This window comes from Onychostoma macrolepis, chromosome 03 (genome assembly GCF_012432095.1).
Source record: "Onychostoma macrolepis isolate SWU-2019 chromosome 03, ASM1243209v1, whole genome shotgun sequence".
Classification (NCBI taxonomy): Eukaryota; Metazoa; Chordata; class Actinopteri; order Cypriniformes; family Cyprinidae; genus Onychostoma; species Onychostoma macrolepis.
The window spans coordinates 45,601,483-45,625,050 of record NC_081157.1 but is presented as its reverse complement, the minus strand read 5'-3'; the positions used below and the strand labels follow the sequence as shown (position 1 = coordinate 45,625,050).

The 23,568-nt window shown below is 37.5% G+C and overlaps 2 protein-coding genes across 2 annotated transcripts in view; one reads left to right on the top strand and one right to left on the bottom strand.

The window, feature by feature from the left end:
• The window catches only part of evplb (envoplakin b), a 30,968-nt gene extending 13,478 nt beyond the window's left edge, over positions 1 to 17,490 (top strand). Inside the window, exons 5-25 of the mRNA XM_058771382.1 lie at positions 3,471 to 3,570; positions 4,543 to 4,697; positions 4,779 to 4,902; positions 5,860 to 5,979; positions 6,503 to 6,544; positions 6,639 to 6,800; positions 7,079 to 7,186; positions 7,708 to 7,803; positions 7,886 to 7,996; positions 8,081 to 8,227; positions 8,378 to 8,532; positions 8,625 to 8,722; positions 9,790 to 9,962; positions 10,097 to 10,275; positions 10,385 to 10,523; positions 12,468 to 12,661; positions 12,786 to 12,936; positions 13,179 to 13,262; positions 13,348 to 13,452; positions 13,530 to 13,622; positions 13,756 to 17,490. Coding sequence (XP_058627365.1) covers positions 3,471 to 3,570; positions 4,543 to 4,697; positions 4,779 to 4,902; positions 5,860 to 5,979; positions 6,503 to 6,544; positions 6,639 to 6,800; positions 7,079 to 7,186; positions 7,708 to 7,803; positions 7,886 to 7,996; positions 8,081 to 8,227; positions 8,378 to 8,532; positions 8,625 to 8,722; positions 9,790 to 9,962; positions 10,097 to 10,275; positions 10,385 to 10,523; positions 12,468 to 12,661; positions 12,786 to 12,936; positions 13,179 to 13,262; positions 13,348 to 13,452; positions 13,530 to 13,622; positions 13,756 to 17,211 — 5,992 coding nt within the window. The 3' untranslated portion in view covers positions 17,212 to 17,490. The remainder of the gene's footprint in view (positions 1 to 3,470; positions 3,571 to 4,542; positions 4,698 to 4,778; positions 4,903 to 5,859; positions 5,980 to 6,502; positions 6,545 to 6,638; positions 6,801 to 7,078; positions 7,187 to 7,707; positions 7,804 to 7,885; positions 7,997 to 8,080; positions 8,228 to 8,377; positions 8,533 to 8,624; positions 8,723 to 9,789; positions 9,963 to 10,096; positions 10,276 to 10,384; positions 10,524 to 12,467; positions 12,662 to 12,785; positions 12,937 to 13,178; positions 13,263 to 13,347; positions 13,453 to 13,529; positions 13,623 to 13,755) is intronic.
• Positions 17,491 to 18,071: 581 nt separating this feature from the next.
• Positions 18,072 to 23,568, bottom strand: part of LOC131535881 (sphingosine kinase 1) — a 35,013-nt gene continuing 29,516 nt past the window's right edge. The window contains exon 5 of the mRNA XM_058768397.1: positions 18,072 to 22,850. Within this exon, the coding sequence (XP_058624380.1) occupies positions 22,130 to 22,850 (721 nt within the window). The 3' untranslated portion in view covers positions 18,072 to 22,129. The remainder of the gene's footprint in view (positions 22,851 to 23,568) is intronic.

Here is a 23,568-nt window from a genome sequence, read left to right as displayed (position 1 = left end):
CCGAGAAAATGGCGTTATTGCAAAATAATGCATGACGGGCTGATCTGTGTCTTTGGCTGATAATGATTGTACCTGATTATCTTGCTCATTACGTGACTAATTGACAAAAAATTCATCAAATGGAGCTAAAATACTGAAATTAATTTATTTTGTGACAAGAAAAACCGGTAGTACTTGACAATAAGATTGCATTTGTTAACATGACCTGACATTGAAAAAAAAAATTTCAATATTTACTAATGCATCAAAAGTTACTGTTAATTTTATTTAATGTACCTGAGCTGACATGAATTAACAATGAACAATTGTGTTTGATAAATACATTTACAAATGTATTGCTCAACTAATGGGATCTTATAGTACAATTTATTTATGATTCTTTTTTTACACATTTATTTTATTTTATTAACACAGATTAATGAATAATGTTGCAAATATATTGCTATATAACTATTGGGACCTTGTTGTAAAATGTTATACACATTTTTTCAGTGATGTTGGACTGAAAGATTAATCTGGATAAATCAAATAAGCATTAATGAAATTTTTATTATATTTTATGTGTTAAATAATATTATCAAAGTGCAATAAATACTGTTACAAATGTATTTCTCAACTGTTGGGCCTTTATTATAATAAAGTGTTACTGAAAGCCTCATTGCAGATGAATATTTGACCCCGGACTGATGGCGTCGGCCAATCAGAGTGCAGGATTCTGACATAAAGCTGACAGCTAGTGAGGGCAACTAGTTATGAGAGTGAGTGACTGGTTGACAGTTTAGTGGTGTGTCGTGTGTACTGTGTGGGATGGGACATTAAACTACTGCGTATTCTGAGTAAACGAGTTCATGTGTCATATACAAACCGTCAGGAGAGACTAGATGCTGTAAGACCGAAGATGAGTTATCAGACTCTGACAACAGCAGCAGACACACCCCTTGTGCAATTATTACACATGCATGCAGGTTTTATGACATTATTAATTAGGCATTAGGTGATTTAAAAATATAAATTTTACATACCATCACATAAATTTTTGCCTGCTGAATAAAACAAGTTCATGTTTAGTCTGATGGCATCTCTTGGCATCAGATGGCATCTTAAGACATACTCGGCAATGTTAAACAGAAAAAAATTATTCTGTGTAAGTCAAGGAAGCACATTTTATTTTTTAATAATAATAATATTAACAGTTTAATTTACATGGCACTTTTTCAGAGCACTTTTTATTTTCCTTTTTATTTTATAAGTTATATTTTACGTTTTATTTTATATTATTTTTGAATTTTTAATTAATTAATATATTATTATTATTAAATTAATTTATTAAGTGTATTTAATTATATATATATATATATAATTTTTGAATAATTTATATTTTATTTTAGATATTTAATTTGTTATATTTTACATTTTATTTTATTTATCTTATATTTATTATATTTTATATGTTTAATTTTTAAATGTAATTTAATATTAAATAATTTAATTTAGTATTTCAAATATAATGTTTTGTTTTTATTTTATACGTTATATTTTACAATTAATATTATTTTAATTTTAATATTTTATTATATTATATATGCATTTATGTTATTGCCATTTGTGCTGTCCCATATTTTCCCTGTCCACCTGAAGCAGTAGACTAGATGTCGGAGAACAGAGAGCTGTTGTACAGTGTGTGTTCTGTATGTTAAGTGAGTCACGTCTATTATTTGACACTGATGTGGATCCAGCTGATCGTGTTTGTGTTTTCCTTGTATCCTGCTGAGGTTGTAACTGCTGTTTGTATGCCATTCTTGTGTTCAGGATCAGCCCGTGTAAAGATGGGTGTGTTGTTTAAAGCGCCGGGTGTGTGTGTGTGTGTGTGTGTGTGTGTGTTACGAGGTATGTGTTTAATCCAAAATCTAATTGTGTGCTAATCAGTGTAAGTTATTCGTTTCCTCATGCTGATGTGTCAGTGATTGTTCTAATTGATCGATGGTTAATTGTTGCGTTTGAATGAGGAAAATCTCTCTGTGTTTGAGCTCGACATGTAACAGAAGAATAAGCATTAGTTTCCTTCAAGCTGACGGCTGTCATTTGTTTGAATGTTCAGGTGTTTGTGGCGTGTCAGTTTCACTGGTCAGTCACTATAGTTTCACCTACTGATTATTAAAACACTCTCAATCTGCTTTCCCCATTGTTCACTTTATTAATTTATTAATTTAATTATTTATTTATTGTTTGTTTGTTTGTTTGTTTTCTTAAATGGTAAATATGATCATTGTATGAATTTTAACATTAATTTTAAAAAGTACAGTCTCTACAGTCTCAGTCTCTACAGTATAATATTTAATAGTTTTTTTTGTTGTTTTTTTTACTGTTGAATTAACCATTTATTCATTCATTCATTCATTCATTTTTTAGCTGGTGAATCATATATCATATAATATTTACAATAACATGTATTGTTGCATATTGTTGTATATTCACTGTAAAAAAAAAAAAAAAAAAATTAAGGCAACCAGCTTCAGCAGAATTTAGATTTTTCTCAACTTGTCGTTTTAAGTTTATACAACAAAAATTTGAGAATCTCCCACAAAAATAAGTTGAGCAAACTCAAAAATCTGCTGAAGCTGGTTGCCTTAAAATTTTAAGTTGGCTCAACTTTTTTTTTACAGTGTTGTGTCAAATGCTGTATTTTGTCAAATTTCTTAAATCTTATAGTATGTATTATATAATATTTTTCAAAATGTTTAATTACCTTTTAACTTTTGAATTAATGAAACATTCATTCTTTAAAATTGTGAATATTGCCATTGCATGAATATTTACAAATGAAGTTTTAGTACAAATACTTCATGCGGTCTCTCAGTATCTGTGCAGTGAAATAATAACGGCATAAAACCTCACATAAAACTGCCCAGATCCCTTCCCAGAAATGTCTGGCATGAATCAGCCTTTGACTTGTAATGGCTTTATTGTGTAAAGACAAAGATCCAGGGTGTGACTTTATACAGCATCAGCGGAGATTCCTCAAGAACAGAGCAGGAATTCCCAGAGTTCCACCTCAACATTCCACAGACACGCCCACACACCTGTCAATCACTCTCTCTATCTCAGTTTCTCTCTCTCAGGAGGGTGTGACGAGGTTGCGTAAACGACTGCAGGAATGTGAGCACAATAAACACACAGATGAGCTCACAGAGCGAGTGATTGACAGATGTAGATTCATGTGGGTGATGGAGAAAGTAGAAACTGAACTCTGATGAAATGTCATTTCTTTTGCTGAGCTTGACAAGCCACCAATCACTGGCTGACAGTGACTCTCACTCTATTAAACATGTACTTGAGCATTAGACTTGAGTCTTTTGTACTTGAGTGTTTCTGCAGCAGGTGAAGCGTCCCAGCGTGAGCAGATGTGAATGGGATATTAATAGTGCTGCGGTGACGCTGAACGTCTCTCTCTCTTGTTTTCATCCGTTCAGGTCGCAGGCCAATGACATGCTGACTGTGAACACACGCCTACAGCAGAACGCCGACCAGGTGGAGAAGAACGTCCTGTTGGCCGATAAACTGCTGCTGGAGGCAAGAAGCTCACACACACTATATACACTATATATACTGTATATATATATATATATATATATATATATATATATATATATGAGCTTGCTGCCTTACATCTAAATGGCTGGTTAGCATTCACTAGAGCATTTTGCAGCGTGCTTTCAGAGTTACTCTGAAACCCTCCACCTTCCCCAGCTCCACCTGTATAGATCTGCTATGGGTTATTATATATGCTATTTGTGCAGCAGCAGTATGTCTTAAATACTCACAGCACTGTATTGACGGAGATTATTATAATTCTAATAATAATTGTAATTATATTATATAATTTATATAATTATTATAAGTATTGTTATAAATGCATAAACTTTTATGATATTATTAATTATGCATTAGATGATTAAAATGGCAGAATGTAATTTTTATTTAAACACATTTTATATACATTCACATAAATTTTAACCTGCTGTATAAAACAAGTTCATGTTTAGGCCAAATGAAAATACAGACTCAAGTAAAGCATTGTTATGGTTCCAGTCCATGTGACTTTTTTTTTTCTCTGTGAAACATAAAAGGGGTAATTTATTTATATTTTTAAATGATATTTTAAATTAGATTATTATATTTTATATTATTTTTTATTTTTATTTTATAAGTTACTTTTTACATTTTATTTATGTACATTATTTAATTTGTATTATTTAATTCTTTTTTTTAATTTTTTTTTTTATTTAATTTTATATATTTTGCCTTTATTTTATATTTAATTAAATTGTTTTATTTTTTTATTTTGTTGCTTATCATATTATAATTAATAAAGATGACATTAATCACTTAAGATATAAGACGTTAATGACATTAATCATATCAAAACATGAATGATATTTCATATATTTTGTCTCATAAATCAAAGCTAGTTCAGAAGCACACATGCTAAACTGTTAAACCAGCATCTTGAAGCTCTCGTGTCTGTTTTGTTTGTCTGATCAGGATCTGGAGAACAAGCTTGCGGGCTCTCCTCTCAAACAGCAGGGTCCGGCTGCAGAGAACCTGTCTCAGGCCGAGATCTTACTGAAGGACCTCTTCATGGACGTCAGCAAAGCTAAAAAACTGCAGCACCCGCAGGCCAGCGAGATCGAGCAGGAGTGAGTCCACAAACACAAACACACACCATACACTCGAGCGAGCGCTCAGCACTAACGCTTTCCTCTGATGTGTGTGTGTAGCGTGAGTAACCTGCACGAGCGCTGGTCCAAATACTGCGGCACCTACAGAGACCTGTATGGCCAGCTGCACGAGCTCTACCTGCCTCCCGGCGTCGACTGGAGCAAACTGCTGTCTGACAAACAGGTGACTCACAATACTGCCACAACATCAATATGAGCAACCGAGGAAAGTGAGAGGAAAAGTGAAAAACTAGCAGACCAGTGCTAGAACATCCAGAGGAAAAAAATTTTTTAGAGAAGTGTAAAAAATGTAAACATGCAAAAATAATAATAATAAAATAAGATTAATATACATAAACACAAATAAATAAATAAATAAAATGAATAAATAATTGGTAACAAAGAAATCATTTAAAATAAATAAATAAAAATATGATCCAAAAGTAAATACAACTATAATCATCAAATACATACAGTTCTATATCATTAACTACTATAATAGAAAAACGTTTTTAAATATTATTTTAGATATATTTATTTATAGATAAATAAAACAAATTGATTAAAAAACATAAATTACATTAAAAACAAATGAATGAATAAATAAATAATTAAAGAATTGATTAAAGGACAAAACAAAAACAAAGAAATAATTAAATCAGATCAAATAAGTAAATAAATAAATTATATAAAAATACATGAATGTTAGATTAAAGCAAATGAAGAAATTCACAAAATATATTAATAAAAATATAATAAAAATATATTTTGAAAAAAAGTTAAATAAATAAATCATTATAACAATACAGTTCTATAATAGAAAAAAAAAAACAATAATCATATAACTGAATAGAAACTAAATATTTTCCAAATAATATTTTAGACATATTTGTAATATCACTTTTTCAAATCTAAAATTAGGCCTTCATACATTTCAAGAGATAATATAGCTGCCTCGTGTTTGAGGGTTGATGCCATCTAAAAGATTGAAAACTGCTTTAAAGCACCGGAAACCAAAACACAGATCTGAAGAAGCTTTCATGAAACACCAAGAGCTCTATTCATCTCCAAACAGCTCTGGAGACAGCACTGAAGCCAAGAGCGTCTGAAGAAGCTTCATTTGTGTGTGTGTGTGTTTCAGAAGCTGATTCAGGACGGTGTTTACGGTCCGACTCTGTCTGATGTGGAGAAACAGATCGCAGCCCATAACATCCTGCATAAACAGATGGAGGCGTATCGCTCGGCCCTGGAGAGCAGCAGCGTCAGTCACACACACACACACACACACACACACACACACACACATGCACTTTTACTAGCTCTGTGTAAATCAGATTAATTTGAGTGATTTCACAGGATGAGAACCAAGTGCCTTTAGCATGACACTCATTTATTTCATTTTTTTCTTTCCACCGTGTGCTTGTAGAATAGTTTTATAATATAACAGGATAATTCTATTACCAACATTTTTTTTTTTTTTTGTACTTTTTATTTTTTTTTCAAATGTTTCATTTGTTAACATTCGTTATAGTATCTGCTAAACTATCACTGATCAATATATATGTTTAAAGCATTTATTATCCTTTGATAATGTTGACTAATGTAGTTAAATAATATGAAAACAAAGGAAACCTTCATGTAAATTGCATTATCGCCTAGGTTTTTTTGTCAAGTACCATTTTATGCAACTTTATCAACCATCAATAACATTCTTATAGTTATATTACAGTGTTATTTTATAGTTTTATTATTATTTACTAATATACAGTGGACTTTCCTAACAGGATAACTCATCCGCTCTTCAGAAGAAGTATGCAGATCTACAGGTAAGACTTTCTGAAATCTTTCTGAAATGCTTTTATAAAGCCATGTAAAGTGCCATTGCAGTGAGTGTGTGTGTGTGTGTGTGTTGTTGCGTAGAAGGCGAGTGAGCAGCGCCGGCAACATCTGGCGTCTCTCTATGAGTTCATGCACAGCTGCAGTAAAGAGCTGCTCTATCTGAGCGAACAGCAGCACAAGATCATCAGCAGAGACTGGAGCGAGCGCATGATCGACAGCGCAGGGGTGCGCATGGACTACGAGGTGAGCACCAGCGCAAACTCAGCATTTAAAGCGGCAATTATGTCATTATTTACTCACTCTCAAGTTGTTTCAAACCTGTGTGAGTTTCATTCTTCTGTTGAACCTATTTTAAAAATGTGGGTTTCTGGTCCCCATTGGCTTCAATTGTATTTTCTTTTTCTATACTATGGAACTCAATGGCGACCGTCAGCTATTTGGTTACTAACATTCTTCAAAATATCTTCTTGATAGTCTTTACTTCAGTCTTCCTATGAATGATTTTTATGCATGTGTTTCAGAGGTTTAAGAACAACAATCTGCTGTCACATGAGAAGGAAGTGAGCAAACTACAGGAGGACGCCAGTGTGCTCATTGAGGACAAACACCCCGGGTCATCCGCTGTTAAGGTATTCATTCATTCACTAGCTCGCTTACAAGTTCATCTATTCATTGAATAATTAGGTCTTTTTTTATTACGTATTCATTGATTATTTATTATTGTTTATTTTTTCAGTTCATTCATTTATTAAGTCCCTCACTAACGTTAATTCATTTATTAAATTGTTTATTTTTTGTTAATCGATTCACTCATATATTTATTTAATTCTAAATTTTAGTTTTTTCGCTTGATGGTTCATTTATTTAATTCATTTGTTCATTTATTCAAACAATCTTTTTTTTCAGTTCATTCATTAGTTCATTTGTTCATTCATTCACTTATTTAATCATTAATTCGCTTGACATTTTAATTATTCAGTTACTAACACATTTATACATTGTGCAGCCTATTTGTTTTCTTGTTTATGAATTTGTTCATTTATTTGTTATTTCCTTGTTCGTTCGTTGATTCATTCAAACCCTGACTGGCTCTGAGTGAGTCTTGCTGTCATTGATTTGCTGAATGAAGGTGATTTCACGTGTGTTTCAGTCGTACAGAGCAGATGTGTCGAGAGAGTGGCAGCGATTCCTGAATCTGTGCCTGTGTCAGGACACGCACCTGGATAACGTGGAGGCATACAAGAAGGTACGCTCACACACACATGACATGAGAAGCAGGAGATTCAGACGAGCGTTTACTGAAACGATTGCATGTGTTTTAATCTCAGTATCAGCTGGATTTGGAGACGTTCACTGAGTCACTGAAGAGAATCAAATCCACGACCGAACCATCAGTGCTGAACAACATGAGCAACCCTGAGATCCTGCTGACTCTGGAGGTCAAACACACACACACACACACACACACACACTGCAATATATTAATAATCCAGTATAATTAATAAGCGTGTGTTTGTGTGCAGGGTGAAGAGAGGTCCGTCATGAGGAACGAGCAGCGTCTGGCGGATCTGCGAGAGCTTTGCACCAACATCGCTCCTCTACACTTGCGCCGGAGCACTGCAAACAATCCCATAAGCGCCATTGCCCTGTGTGACTGGAGCACTGAGAAGGTAACGTCCTTTCCTGGCTGAAATTAATACTTTTATTCAGCAAGCATGCATTAAATTGATCAAAAGTGACGGTAAAGACGTGTGATGTTGCAAAAGATTAGAAAGGCCATCAGTGGAGGATGAAGCATGCTATACGTTTCTCTGCTGCAGGACTCTGTGAAAAGAGGCGACAAGGTCACGCTGGTCTCTGATCCCAGAGAGGAGATCTGGGGGGTGAAATCCAGCACGGGAGAGACCAAGCTCATCCCAGGAGTGTGTTTCCTCATCCCTCCGCCCGATTCAGCCGCCATCAACAAGGTGGACAGGTAAGAAAGCTCCTGAGACACAGGAAGTGCAGGTGTAGTTCTCCCAGCTGCTTCCTGTTTTAACATTCCTGTGTTTTTTGTCTCGTATCCAGTCTGAGCAGGGATTTCTCTGATCTGAAGAGGACGAGGTCAGCTCTACAGGCCCAGGCCAAGACACCATCCGTGGAAGTCATGCAGTTCGTAAAACAAGGTCTGATATAAATAAATATATCATGTATTTATCAGTAATTTAGTTTTTGTCTTTTTTTTTTTTTAATATGACTGCATAGATATAAACTTTTGTAAAAAGTTTTAGTTGTTTTAGTACTTCAACTTAAAATATAAAACAACAATATAAGGCAGCACTTCACATTTTCATTAAGTTTATTTCAGTTAATGTTTTTTTTAATATATTTCAAGTAAAAAAAAATTTAAAATAATAATAATGGTTTTAGTTTTAGTTAAAAGAATAGTTCACTCAAAAAAGAATCTTTTCTGAAAATATGCTCCAAGATGTAGATGAGTTTGTTTCTTCATCAGATTTGGAGAAATGAGACATCACTTGTTCATCAATGGATTCTCTGCAGTGAATGAGTGCCGTCAGAATAAGAGTCCAAACAGCTGATAAAAACATCACAATAATCCACAAGTAATCCCCACCACTCCAGTCCATCAGTTATTGTCTTGTGAAGAGAAAAACTGTGTGTTTGTGAGAAACAAATCGGTAAATAAGATGTTTTTAATTCAAACTGTTGCTTCTGGCTAAAATACGAGTTCTCTATCCATAATTTTGGTTTCTCTGATGAAAAAGTCACCTGGTCTGAATCGGGTCTAAGAAATGTGCACAGATCAAGTACCGTTTACAAGCCAGAACAGTTTGAAATATGTGAGTATATTTTGATGTGAGAGATAACAGGGGATGACCTTTATCAATGGAAGAAGCATTATTATGGATTATGGACCCGTATTTTAGCTGGAATCGACAGTTTGAAGTTAAAAACTCCTTGATGGATTTTTTTCGCTCAAACATGCAGATTTTCACAAGACATAAAGTTGTGGACTGGCGTGGTGTGGATTGTTGTGATGTTTTTTATCAGTTGTTTGGACTCTCATTCTGACGGCACCCATTCACTGCAGAGCATCCATTGGTGAACAAGTGATGTAATGCTGCATTTCTCCAAATCTGATGAAGAAAAAAACTCATCTACCTCTTGGATGGCCTGAGGTTGAGGTATCATATTAAATTTGAGTCGTAAATGATGTTATTTCTCCCGGCAGTCGCTGTGGCCACCGTACCCGACAGCGCGAAGGCCGGCCTCATTGATGGCCGGCTGGAACAGATGTATTCAGACCTGCTGAAGTTAGAGAAGGACATCCAGAACAGAATGAGGTCTGCATTAGATCGCGCTGCACCCATCGGAGATCTAACCGCCAGAATCAAAGACCAGGATGTAAGAGCGGGAAACAAAACCAAAAGTTTTGAGTCTTAATGTGATTATTTAATTGGTCAAAGGAGAAACAAATGCTGGATAGTATAGTTAGTATAAAACATTGAGTGACTTCCACTTTGGTTTGATCTCTCCAGAGTTTTGTCATGATTCTGAAGAAACTGGAGGCCGAGAAAGCAACGGCTCAAAGGGAAATGGAGCCCCTGATATCCCAGAAACCCCTGGGGCCCACCACGTCCTCGCTGCCTCTGAAACTGAGCAAAGTCAGCAACAAGATCGACGACATCACCGCCCTCTCTGATCTCTACGACAAGAAGTAAGAAAACATGCCTGTGGCAAATCATACAAGCAAGGCTTCATAAAGTACTGTATCACTATGGTTTTTGGGGTCATACTACGGTAAAAACATGGGATTATTTCCACAGGGCCAACTCTTCCATGTTCCTGGAGAAACAGATCAAGAAGGTGGACAACATGCTGATGGCGTTCGAGGATCAGTTGGCTGCAGACACTGGCATCTTGGATGAGCCAAACACCATCCGCAACCACTCCAAACAGCTGCAGGTAGACACTCATTATACAAACACAGTGCTGATATGAGTCTTTATCTATAATATCAAAGGGATATTTCAGCCAATAACAGACATAAAGAAATTCTGACATCATTTACATTATAAATAGTTTATTTATTTATATTTGTTTAAAAAAGGATGCATTAAATTAATCAAATATCCTGAAAATAAAATGTATCAAATGTATTAAATATTCATATCAAATCAGCATATTAGAATGATATCTGAAGGATCATGTGACTCTGAAGACTAGAGTAATGATGTTGAAAATTCAGCTTTGATCACAGGAATAAATTACATTTTAAAGCATATTCACATAGAAAATATTTTAAATTGTAATAATGTTTCACAATAATACAGTTTTTACTGTGTTTTGAACAAATAAATGCAGCCTTGGTGAGCAGAAGAGATGACTTTAAAAAACCCAACCCCAAAATTTTGAACAGAAGGGAACAGTAGCCTTATGAAAGAAACACACCAATTTACCAGTCATTATTAACTAAATATCTTCCCTTTTAGATTTAGGCTATGTTTACACTAGTGCGTTTTCATTTTAAAACGCATAACTTTTGCTAGGGTTACGCCTTTCGTTTACACTACTCTGGCGTTTTCGACCCTCAAAAATGGAGATTTTCAAAAACGCTGCTACCCCATTTTAGTTTTAAAAAACTCTGGGGTTGCATGTCAGTGTAAACGGACCAAAACTGAGACTTTTGAAAACGATGGCATGGCTGTCCACATTCGCTCTGTGTATCCTTGGCGACCATGTAAACCAGGGGTGTCCAAACTACGGCCCGCGGGCCAACTGCGGTCCAGTTTTTATTGGCCCGCAGCAAATTCTGAAAATATAATTGAATATGGCCCACACAAGAACCTCGAGCTCAACACTGTTGCACTTCTCAGTTTCAACACTAGATGGAGCCAGCCATGGAAACGGTGCTTCTCAACCGTTACCAGGTAACCGCTACTAAACAAAATTAAGCAAAGAAAAACTTTTACCGCAAGTCACCAGAAATGGCAGCACCCAAGAAACGAAAAATAGCAAGTGAGTGTAGAAGATTTCAAACACGGTGGGAAAGTGAATATTTTTTCAAAGAAATCAACGGAAAGTGTGTCTGTTTGATTTGCAATGAAGATGTTGCTGTGATGAAAGACTATAATATCCGTCGGCACTATGAAACCAAACATCAGAGCTAACGTACACATCGTACACCAGTGCTGAACGAACACAGAAAGTCAAGCAAATGGCAGCTAGCCTGCAAGCTAAACAACAGTTTTTTTTTCGTGCTAACAAAATACAGGAAAACGCCACAACAGCAAGCTATGAAGTCGCTAAACTTATTGCCCAGCACGGCAAACCGTTCTCAGACAGTGGTTTCATAAAGCAGCGCCTCATCAAAGTCACAGAGGCAGGGTTGAGCTTGCAGTTCCAGTTATTAACCTGACTCTTTGCAAACACACACAACTGACCTCCTAGACAATTTTGACTTTAATAATAAACAGTTCTTTATTTAAAACCTAAACTGTTTGTTCGTGTTCCTTTTTATGTTGAGACCTTGAGTAACAAGCCAGGTCGTTAAAAACACAGTATTCATGTGTCAATATGTCACCTCTAGTGTGTGGCCCGGCCCTTTGTTTATTTTTCTGTATTTGGCCCTCACTAAAAAAAGTTTGGACACCCCTGATGTAAACAATAACATCATGCTCATCGTTGTACCTGCATGAATAGTCATGTGACGTGTTTTCAGTTGATTGTGTGGACGTGGATCATTTCTGGAGTGAAAACGCTTTAAAACACTGTTTTAAAAAGAAAATGCACTAGTGTAAACAGGGCCTTAATATTGAAATAAAAGCAGGAATGGTTTTAATATGGTACAACTTCCCATTCAAACAATGTAATGATGTTTCTGTATGTCTGTAATTGTTTTCTCTTTAGGCCATGAGTAAAGAGGTCGCATCCAAGAAAGATGACATCCAGCAGTTGAACCGTGAGCTGGAAGTCACAGAGCAAGCATGCAGCTCCCTGCAGAAAAGATTCCAGGAGTATTGCCCTGATATTCGCCATCAAGAGACCGAGGTCAGGCGCTTGAGGAATCGCTACTCTAACATCAACAGCCAGCTGCAGCAAAGGTGAAGTGTCATAAAGAGGCCTTTTCTTGTTTATGTTGACATCTTTTTTGTTTACTGAGGCAAGTCTGCTTTTTTTACAATGCTACAGACTTTTGAACTTTACCATAAACTTGTTACTTCACAGGGCGACTCTGTTGCAAGAGGCTGTCAATAAAAATCAGGAATTTAACAGTGGCATCCAGTCGCTCACTGCTTTCCTCATCAATATGCCTAATAACAAAGTTCGGCCTGGTGAAAGTGTGTCACAAATCTATGCCAAGCAAAACTCTCAGATGGTCAGTATTAAGTTTTATTGGCACAGTTTTAAAACGTTTGATTTTGATGATTTTTTTATTGTTATTAATATTATCTTAAATATTTTTGATGTGAAAACAACTGTAAGCTATTAGGATATTGACGGTTTGTTTTTTTGCTATTCTGTTTAGTGCCACTAGTTGCGTGGAAATTACATGCATCACATTTAAATATCTCAGATATGTTGAACTTACGTTGGATGTAAATTTGTTTTTGGTTGCAGAGAGCAGTTGAAGACATCAAGAGAAAGCAGGATGAAGTAAACCGTGTGGTGAAACTTTCTTGTGAACTGCAGGGTGTTCTTAATGTACGATGGCCTTCTTGAACATTTGCACATTTCACATGTCACTGCTAGCATGAATGCAAATGGTCTGTTGCTTCTGTGTCTTCAGGAGTATGAGCTGAATTCGAACAAATACCGCAGTGCATTGGGAAAACCAGAAATAAACTTAAAAAGAATTGATTACATCACCCTGGCTGAAGCTGTGCAGAAGAAGGTAGGTTGCTTTGCCATAGGACCATAATAATGACTTATGTACATTTCCAAATATCTGTACAATTGGCTATTTTTTAGGAAAGAGATGTTGTGAGCTTTTACTCTGAAGTATCAGCACAGAATACTGAAGTACTGAATCAATTGATCTTGGCCAAGGACCTCATCAACAAGGTACTGACTTTCAAAGCTGCAACAATCATTGGAATAAATAACAAGTTAATGGCAAATTCCGCTGAAGGGTGTACAGCTACCATGAACTTCTTAACTTAAACTAAACAAATCTTTATTTGTATTCCATGAATAGAATGATGAAATTGTGAGCCATGTGGTGGTGAGGCAGCAACTTCAGATGCAAAGTCAGCAAAGAGACATGGACGAAGTTGACGGTTTGAAGCGAGAGCTGGCTGAGGAAATATCTCGCCGTACTTATGCCGAGAATGATTTAGCCACCTACAGGAAACGGATGATGTCCCTGAAGAGTCGGAGAGGTGTGGAGCGAGTGGAAGAAAAGGAAACTGTACATTACTACCGTGATCCGAAGCTGGAGGCTGACTTGGAAACACTGAAGAGGAGGATAACCGAAGAGTTCCATAAACGATCCCAATTTCACACAGAAATTGAGATTGTCAACAAAAAAATTGTCAGTCATGAACGAGAGATTATCAATGTGAAGCCCAAGCTGGTGACAAAGGTGCTTACAGAAATTGAGCGTGATCCCAAATTGGATGTTGAAGCTGTGAGGATCAGGGAGCTCATTCTCAAACTAAAGGAGGAAATTCGAGTGCACGAGAGCGAAACGGTACAGATGAGAACGGAAGTTACTGTCTTGGAGACCAAGAGGCCAGTAATAAAAGAGAAAGTGGTCCTGAAAGAGGTTGTGAAGCTGCAAAAAGACCCTGAAATGCTGAAAGCTGTGATTACCTTGAAGAATGAGATCTCGGATGAGGGTATCAGATGCCAGAACCTGAATGATCAAATATTCAAGATTAGGAGTAACATTAATAATCTGGAGAGGATTATTCCAACTATTCAACCTAAAACTATTATCAAAGAGGTGAAAAGGGTTGAGCAGGATGCTGATCTCCTACAAGAGTCCAAGACCCTCCGTGTACACCTGGAAGAGCTGATCCGAGAATACAGTATTTTGATGAAAGAGTTCTCCAGCCTTCAGCTCCGCTACAGCCAAGTGGAGACCATCAAACAAAAGATAGAGTTTAATGAGATCGTCCATGAGATCTTTAGAATTGACCCTGAGACAGAAGTGGAACTGAGACGGCTGAGAAATGAGCTTCTTGAAATAAGCAAACGGCGTACTAGCTTCGAGAATGAGATCAACGTGATCATGGTGGATCTAAAGACTCAGCGCGCCGAAAAGCCCAAGGTTGAACTGACGGAGGTGACTCGTGAGGTGGTGAAAGAAGAGAGGAGTCCTGAAGTTGTCAAAGAAATTAAGAGGTTGAATGAGCAGCTCACCATTTTGAGAACCAACTATGACTCCACTATGAATCGGGTGATTCGTCTACGCAAGGACAGGGATGAGTGGAAGGCTGAAAGATCGAAAGTGGAGACCAAAGTGGTGACAAAAGAATTGATAAGATATGAAAATGACCCTCTTCTGGAGAAGGAAGCAGAACATTTCAGGAGGGAAGTACGTGAGGAAGTTCAGCGCCGGCGAACAGTGGAGGAGAATGTGTTTGACCTTCAAAACAAGTATATTGTCCTGGAGAGACAGAAACCAGAGGAAAGGGTTGTGGTCCAAGAAATTGTGTGCCTCCAGACAGATCCCTATCAAATTCTGGCCCATGAGAGGTTAGTCAAGACCTTGGAAGAGACCATCAAGGGTCGTAGGCATCTTGAACTGGAGGTGCAGCAGATGAGATCTCTAGTCCTGGAGCTGGAGAAGAAGCTAGAGCTTGTGGATCGGCAGAAGAAGATCCTAATAGAGACAGAGCTGAGACAAATCAAAGCTAGAATCTATGAACTTGAAACTTGCCCAACACCTGTTGAGGAAAAGATTGTTATAGAGGAGGTTTTGAAAGTTGAGAGAGACCCTACAGTCGACAAACTAATCACAAACCTTCGTACTACCCTGGAAAACGAGAGTGCCAGCTTTACCCGCCTGGAGAGAGATATTCGAAACCTCAAAATCAGGATAGAGTCCCTGACCAAAGAGAAATCTGTGGAGAGGGTCATCCACAAAGAGGTTATCAGGGTTGAGAAGGACCAAGCGGTGGAGTCAGAGAGAGAAACACTTAGAGCTCAACTCACCCAGTTGAAGAATGCTAGAGCCCTCAAAGATGAAGAACTTCTGCGACACAACAACAAATTAACTCGAATTCTGACAACCAGAACAAATTTCTCTCAAGAAGAGACCAACTTGATTGCTTACAGGGATAGAATCAAGAAAGAGCAAAACGAACTTCTCCAGGAGTTGAGAAGACTGGAGTCTCAAACGCAGGAGATCACCATAACTTTCCAACATCAATCCAAAGTCTTGAGTGAGAGGAACCAAGTCAACAGGCAAAAGACAATCAAGTTGGAGTCTGAGATCCAGCGTCTGGAGAGCGAAATCCTGGAAGTGAAAGACCGTATCAACCAGCGGGAAATTACTATCATGGACCTCCAGAAACAAACAAAGACGGCGCAACATACAGCGACAAACACCAGCACCAACGTCTCCACCAAAATCACCATTCTGGACCCAGATACTGGCAAAGACATGTCACCTTATGACGCCTATCTTGAGGGTCTGATTGATCGCAATCAGTACATCCACCTCCAAGAGCTTGAGTGTAGCTGGGAGGAAATCACAACCACTGGTCCTGAAGGCGAAACCACGCTTCTGCAGGATCGTAAAAGCGGAAAGCAGTACTCCATCAGTACGGCCCTGCAAAATGGCAGACTGACCCAGTATGACCTTCAGCGCTACAGAGAGGGCAAAATGTCCATTTCAGAGTTTGCTCTTCTGGTTGCAGGGGAAAAGAAAACAAAGTCCTTCCCTCCTCTAAGTACAAAACAAACTACAACTGTTCAGACACTCGCTCCAACAAACTCCTCCACATTGACACGCCGCTCATCCTACTCCAGCAACGGCAACTTGAACTCGCTGGTAATCACCAGTGGAGATGAGCTCTTCCCGATTTCTGGTGTCTTAGATGTCACCACAGACAGCCGCATGTCCGTAAGAAGTGCCCTAACACGCAAACTGATTGATCAAGACACAGCGATGAGGCTTCTGGAAGCTCAGGCCGCCACCGGTGGTATTGTGGACCTGAACAAGAAGGACAAGATCTCCGTTCACAAGGCGGCAGAGTGTGGATTGATCGATTCGAGCCATCTTCACAAACTCCTCAGTGCCCAGAAGGCCTTTACTGGTTTTGAAGACCCCGTGTCCCAACAGCGAATGTCAGTGGGAGAAGCTGCCCGCAGGGGATGGATCCCCAACGACAGTGCCTTGCGGTTCATGGAGGCACAGGTGCTGACCGGTGGACTGGTAGACCCAAACCGAGCAGGTCGCATCGACATGCAGAATGCCATCGATACAAAACTGATCGATGCATCTGTGGCCAAGCAACTTCAGGATGATTCAACCTTTGTGAAGAACGTGATCGACCCCATCAAGAAGGAAAAGATCACGTATAAGGAGGCCATGGCTCGATGCAAGAAGGACCACACCACGGGGTTGCTCTTGCTCCCAACTGCCTCAACTGACTCTGTTGACACTCCATCCTATTCCAGCTACAAATTCTCCAGAATATAAAGACAACATGCAAGAGTGAAAGATTTAAGTGCTGCATAGCAAGGGACTTCTGATTCTAGGGCTTTTTTCATAAACATATATAAGATAATCTCTGGAGCCTCTCATACTTTTCCTTTTTTATCTTTTCCTGTCTTTGTTTTTAACATGCTCTTTCAGTTACTCATTATTTTCCGATTTATCTTGATGAACGGGCTGCTGAATTGCTTTTTGAACATCATATATAATAAAAGGTCCTGTTTCATATATACCCAAAGTGACTGTCTATGTATTGATTTTCCAACTAGGGAAAGTGAATTTCTACAGTAAAGTCAATCTCTGAATGAAAACGCTCAATAGCAGGGATTCCCAAACTGGGGTCCGTGAACCCCTGGAGGTTTGAAAGGGAACTGCAGGGGATTTGTGAGTTAATGAAAATCAATTAATCTGAAAAATCTGAAAAAATAAAAAAATCACAATACAAAACTTGCAAAAAAGATGATATAGTTAATTGTTTACCTGCATATCATATGACTCAGAAACATAAGAGAACTGTGAACGTAAATATATCATTAAATTATTAACTTCAAGTAAATATTTTAGCTCAGGGGGTTTGGCTAACAAAAAACTTTGGGAATCTCCTCTATACAGGTATTATACAACTTTTTAGAGTTTTGGTCCATAATAAAAGATTTCCATCATAATAAAGGCCTAAACACCAGCTATTTCTTAACTAAGAAAATGCTAAGAAACTTACATTATCATTCCACTCTAAAAGTAATAATATTAGTAACAAATTACAGTGTTTTTACTGATTCACATATGTCATTGTACACTTAAAAACAGTATATGTACACATAAATGTACAAACATGAATGCGTTTACCATCTGAAAATTTATTTTTTCATAAAAATGTATAACTTTGGAAAAATATAGAACATATTTTTATATTTATCTCAAGTATAGAGAATGCTATTTAAATATCACAGTACAGTTGCAATCATATGCACATTTTTAATTTTCAAATAAATCAAATCACTTTTATTTCCGATTGTTCCCCTCTGGTCACATACAGTATTGTGCAAAAATCATTGCGCAAATCAAATATAATTCCTTTACCATCAAAAACAATATGGAGTGTTTACATCATTTCAACTCTGATTCAATAAGTCACACTGTTCTGAACTTGATTCACTTTACAAACTCTAGAGAGTGTCATCAAATACACAAATCAACAAAACATGTCCTATGGATGTTTGATCATCTATATGGCTTTAAACCTTTCAGTCACGGTTAGCCTGAATCTGTCCATTGGTCCGCATCTGGCTGGTCTGAACAAGCCTGTAACAAAATGTTCAACAGGGACAAAATGCAAAAATAAAAGAACTGGTCACTGAAAAACCCATACTGATATTTTGAACTTTGAGCTATATTACATCTAAGATATTGTGCTATTATTTAATATTATTAATGCAAATATTTGAACCTGAATATTGGTTGTTTTAAAACCCAGAACCTCTGTGCCAGACTAAAATGATATTAAACTCACAATTTAAAAAAAAACATTTTAGTTCACAATGAAGCAAACAGCTTTGGCTATGGATGCTCATTTAATAAATGTTTAAACCTTTAACCTTTCACTGATGACATCACCCAGGAAGTGACATCATCTTGGAGGCAGCACAAACATCAGTAAGTGTTATCAATGGATTTGATGAATTCTGTGATGGTTTGGAAAATTTGGATTTTAAAAGATGGTCATGCAATGAATATGAAGTTGATGCTTATATAAGCGAACTGTCAATGAGTAATGAACAATTTTAGCTCTTTATGAACATCTGTCCATTTTATTGTTGTTTTGTTAATTATCAAGTTAAAATTGTAATGTGAGAATGATAGTCTGACCCCAGAAGCAAATCAGATTTTGTGTCTTTTAACAGGTTTTTTTTTTTTTTTTAAATAGTTTAACTAATGTTTCTGTGACACATTCATGAGAAAAGTTTTCAATGACAGGGCATTGAGCATGTAACAATGTCAACAATACAGCGTATTTAGCTGTTATTTTGGATGTTGTTGATGAAAAACTGTAATTTTCCAGGAGGATCTGAAGGCAGCATGTTTGGTACATAGAGAAACAGCTTATAATAGCTAATAACAGCAAAACAGTTTCATGGCTAGAAGGAAAATATTTCTGTTTTTCATTTTAGTATTTATATTTTAAATAATGGTTCATCTACGGCAGGCATAATAAAACCTTCAGATATTGAGATATATTGGTGCAGGCGGCTGGTGAGTCTTCATCACAAACACACACACACACACACACACACACACACACACACACACACACACACACACTGACAGTAAAACCGCTCTTAAATAATAATAAACAATAAACATAAACATAACCTGATTTATATCATAGAAAAATAAAGATGAACAACTATATCATATTTTCAACATTGGCACTTCTGAAAATCAAGATTGGTGCATCGCAGCAGCATAAACTCCAGCATCAGAGACCATGAAACTCACCAAACCTCAGAGATGACAGATCTCATATTTCACTCCAAAAATCCAAGCAAAGAAATAAGTAACTGCGTTTCGCATAAAGGAAACAAAGCTTATTATGTATTAAATGAAGAAGCTTTGCATTGGGAATGTTTTCAGTTATTATTTCGGGTTTAATGTGTTTGACTGTGATGAAAATAATGTCACAATGTAAAAACAGTGCATTTTCTTAAAGCAAAATTTAATTTCTTCTGTTGTTTGGTATGAAATGTGACCTGGACATGCTTTTAGATGCACAAGAATCAGAGATAATGAATCTCAACTTATTCAGTTCATATTTCACCCACAGAAAATCGATTCAAAATTATGTTTTGCATGAAGTAAAAACAATCAATTAACAGTCAGTATAAAAAAAGTCAATTTTATGCATTTATTTTTCTTTCTTTTGATTTTTGGAGTGAAGAATGACCCTAAAATGAATTGCAACCTGCTCAGCTCATATTTCACCTCATCTATTTCATTAATTAATTAATTTGTTTATTTATTTGTTTGCTTAAAGAAAATCAAGTAATTTTGTAGATTACATGGATATTTTTCATTGTACTATTTTTCAATAAAAATGAGTTCAATCAATGTAATCAGAATCAATGTAAACTTGTAAAAACATTAAAAAAAAATTCTTGTTTTTTTGGGATGAAATGTGACCGAGACATGTCAGATGCACAATCATCAGAAATGATGACTCTCAACCTGCTCAAGTTCATATTTCATCCCAAAAATCAAAGAAAATAAATATTTTTTTGAACATGAATTTACGATTTTTTAATGTTTGTATTTAAATTATGCAAATTTATGTCAGGGAAACAATGTCAATGTAAAAACAGTCAGTCTTGTAACCACAAAGTGTATCATGTCTTCTGATTTTGGGGTGAAATAGGCTATGACCCCGACACCTGGTTTCGTGAGATTCACTCAAAGTTACAATTCCTCAATAAAACAAACAAACGAACATTAAATTCAAGTTTAACGGCAGCCAGTCAGGATTGTGCGGTTCCATGTTGCTTCAGGTAAAGGATTTCCCTTTTAAGGGCCAGATTTACTAACAGCTTATGCCAGAGCAAACCATCTTTTGGTGTTAAAATAGTAATGGCAGGATTTACTAAATACACGCAGTGAAGAATTAGCACTGAAAAGGTGCAGACACAGTTATTTTTGGGCCTGACCTTATAGAATACGCATTTACAGGAGTTTCCCTTTCAGATGCAAAATTTATGGGAGGAGAGTATTAAAATGAATCACGCAACTCGATTTAGCTACTAACGTTTGCCCTCGTAAAATAACTGGTATTTTCACCATTATTTAATCCCCAAAAGGCATGTATTAAAGGGGTTATCGGATGCAAAATACATTCTTACAGGCTGTTTGAACATAAATGTGTGTTGGCAGTGTGTGTACACAACCACCCTATAATGATAAAATCCACCCAGTGTTTTTATTATTTTTTTATCAACTAAAATCATTACCCCTTTCACAAATCAAGCCGTTCTCAGCTTCTTGGCTGTGTGATGTCCCACAAACCCAGGCTCCTCCCACGATAGTTGATTGACACTAGCGTTTCAGCACAGATTGGACTGGTGTGTTACCTTAGACCCACCCTGAGTGATCTGTCATCAGTCCACCATTGTTTCACCGCCGGAGCAGATGTAGAAAAGAATGTCTCCTAAGCGACTGAGGTGTTTTGTTGTTGGATGTAATAATGAACATAGCAGTTGTCATTTACTCCCGACATCTGATCCGCTGAAGAAGCAGAGGATTATGTTTGTTTTTGAAGGGAATGCTCCCCCGATCTACCTAAATGCGTTTATGGTTACGCGAATCATTCGTGATCCAGCTTCACCTCCAGAAGAATTGAGTATACGTTTTTTTAATGAATCTTTGCAAATCAGCTTTCCTAATAACGTGCTAGTTAGGAAGTTTCACAATGAATGCGGCTAAAGTTTACCGTCTCTCAGAGAGCGGCTCGGAAGAGAGGGGCGGGGCGAGCACAGCTCATTTGCATTTAAAGATGCATGCAAGAAAACGGCTTGCTCTAAAAAGAGCTGATTTTGACAGGGTAAAAAGAGTGTTGTTTTACACTACCATTGAGAAATTTGAACCCAAGTATGTTATAGACTTCTCATTAAGACCCTTAAGAATCATATCAACTTGTGGAAAATGGGCATCTGATGACCCCTTTAAAGCAAGCGGTAATTTGCACTGCTCTTGGTAGATTGCGCTAGTCGTTATGGAAATTATCTGACTGTGTCTGTGTTCTTTACTGTGCGCATTGTTGGTAAATCACTCGCAGAGTTTTCCCCTCCCATCAGCGCTTTTATGGAATTGTGCTCTAATGCTAATTTGCCCTGTTTAGTAAATCTGGCCCTTAAATGGTTCACGCGGAGATGAGGCGGGCCGCTCCTCTGTGCACCTGCGCCTGCACAGGCCCGTACTCCACACGCTCCCCGTCCACCGTCATCACGCCGGGGGCGCTCAGCGGCTCCAGCCTCAGCGCTCGCGCGCGCCGATACACCAGGTGTGCACAGCCACAGTCCAGGTGCGTCCCGCTCTGCATGGCCCGGAAGAGCTGCAGCAGCGCGACGCGTGAGATTCCCGCTGTCACGTAGAACAGGTGGATGAGCCCGTCGTCAGCGCGCGCGTCCGGAGCCGCCAGCAGATCCTCGCTCAGGTGCGACTGGAACATGGCGAGCACCAGAACGAACTCCTGCTCCTCCACCAGCGTCCAGTTCCGCGGGACGGGTTGCTCCAGCGGGGCGAGCAGGTGGTCCGGCAGCCGGCTGTCGGCGGGGGAAAAGCTTGCGGAGTCCGATCCGCACTCGTTTTCGGCTGGCAGGAAGGCCAGTTTTCCCTGATAGATCCGTAAGGAGGCCAGGCGCAGCAGCGTGCCGAGGATGAAGCGCAGCGCTCCGATCTGACGGAACTGCTCGCTCTCGATGTCCACGTCGGCCACGAAGCCCCAGGCCAGAGACAGGAAGGAGAAGAGACGAGCGCCGGACGACAGGCTGATGGAGATCAGGTCCAGTTTAGACACCACACCCTTACAGAGCAAAAAGCCACAGCTGGTCAGCAGATCTTCACCCCACACCGGAGACGCTCTGAAGAGAACAAGCAAACACGAACACCAAAATCAAAGACCAATGTTTACTGGATTGACAATACTGATGTTAAGGGGACCATAAAATAAAGCATGCATCATTTTACAAACAGCAAAATGAACCGTATATTATTAGCTGTTTATAAAAAACTTCTCCATAACAGTGTTATTAATACTATTATAGTAGGCTAAATACTAATATTTTGAATAAGCTTTAGTTTTTAATTTTAATTTTAAATTCTATTTATTTGGTGATTTTTGTCATTTTAAGTAGATTTATTTATTTATTTATTTTTATTCTGTATAGCTTCATTTGGTAACACTTTGTTTTAAGGTGTCCTTGTTACACGTTACATGTACGTACTATTATAATAACAATTAATTATGCATAATTACATGCAAGTAACCCTAAACCAAACCCTAATCTTCACCCTAACTAGTACATGTAGTTAATTAATATTACTCAGTACTTACATGTATAATTACACTGTAACAAAGACACCTATATATATATATATTATTATTATTATTTTTTTTAAATTAGGCTAGCCTGTATATTAACTTATTCTGCCTGTGCGTATCAACTTATTTTACTTGTTTTATACTATGTAAATGATTGCCTTGGTTGGAGTATGTGTATGTTTGACACATTTCAAGGTTTTGTGCTGCAATATCCTGTCTTGTCAAACTTCAGATAAAACTAAACTAAACTAAACTAG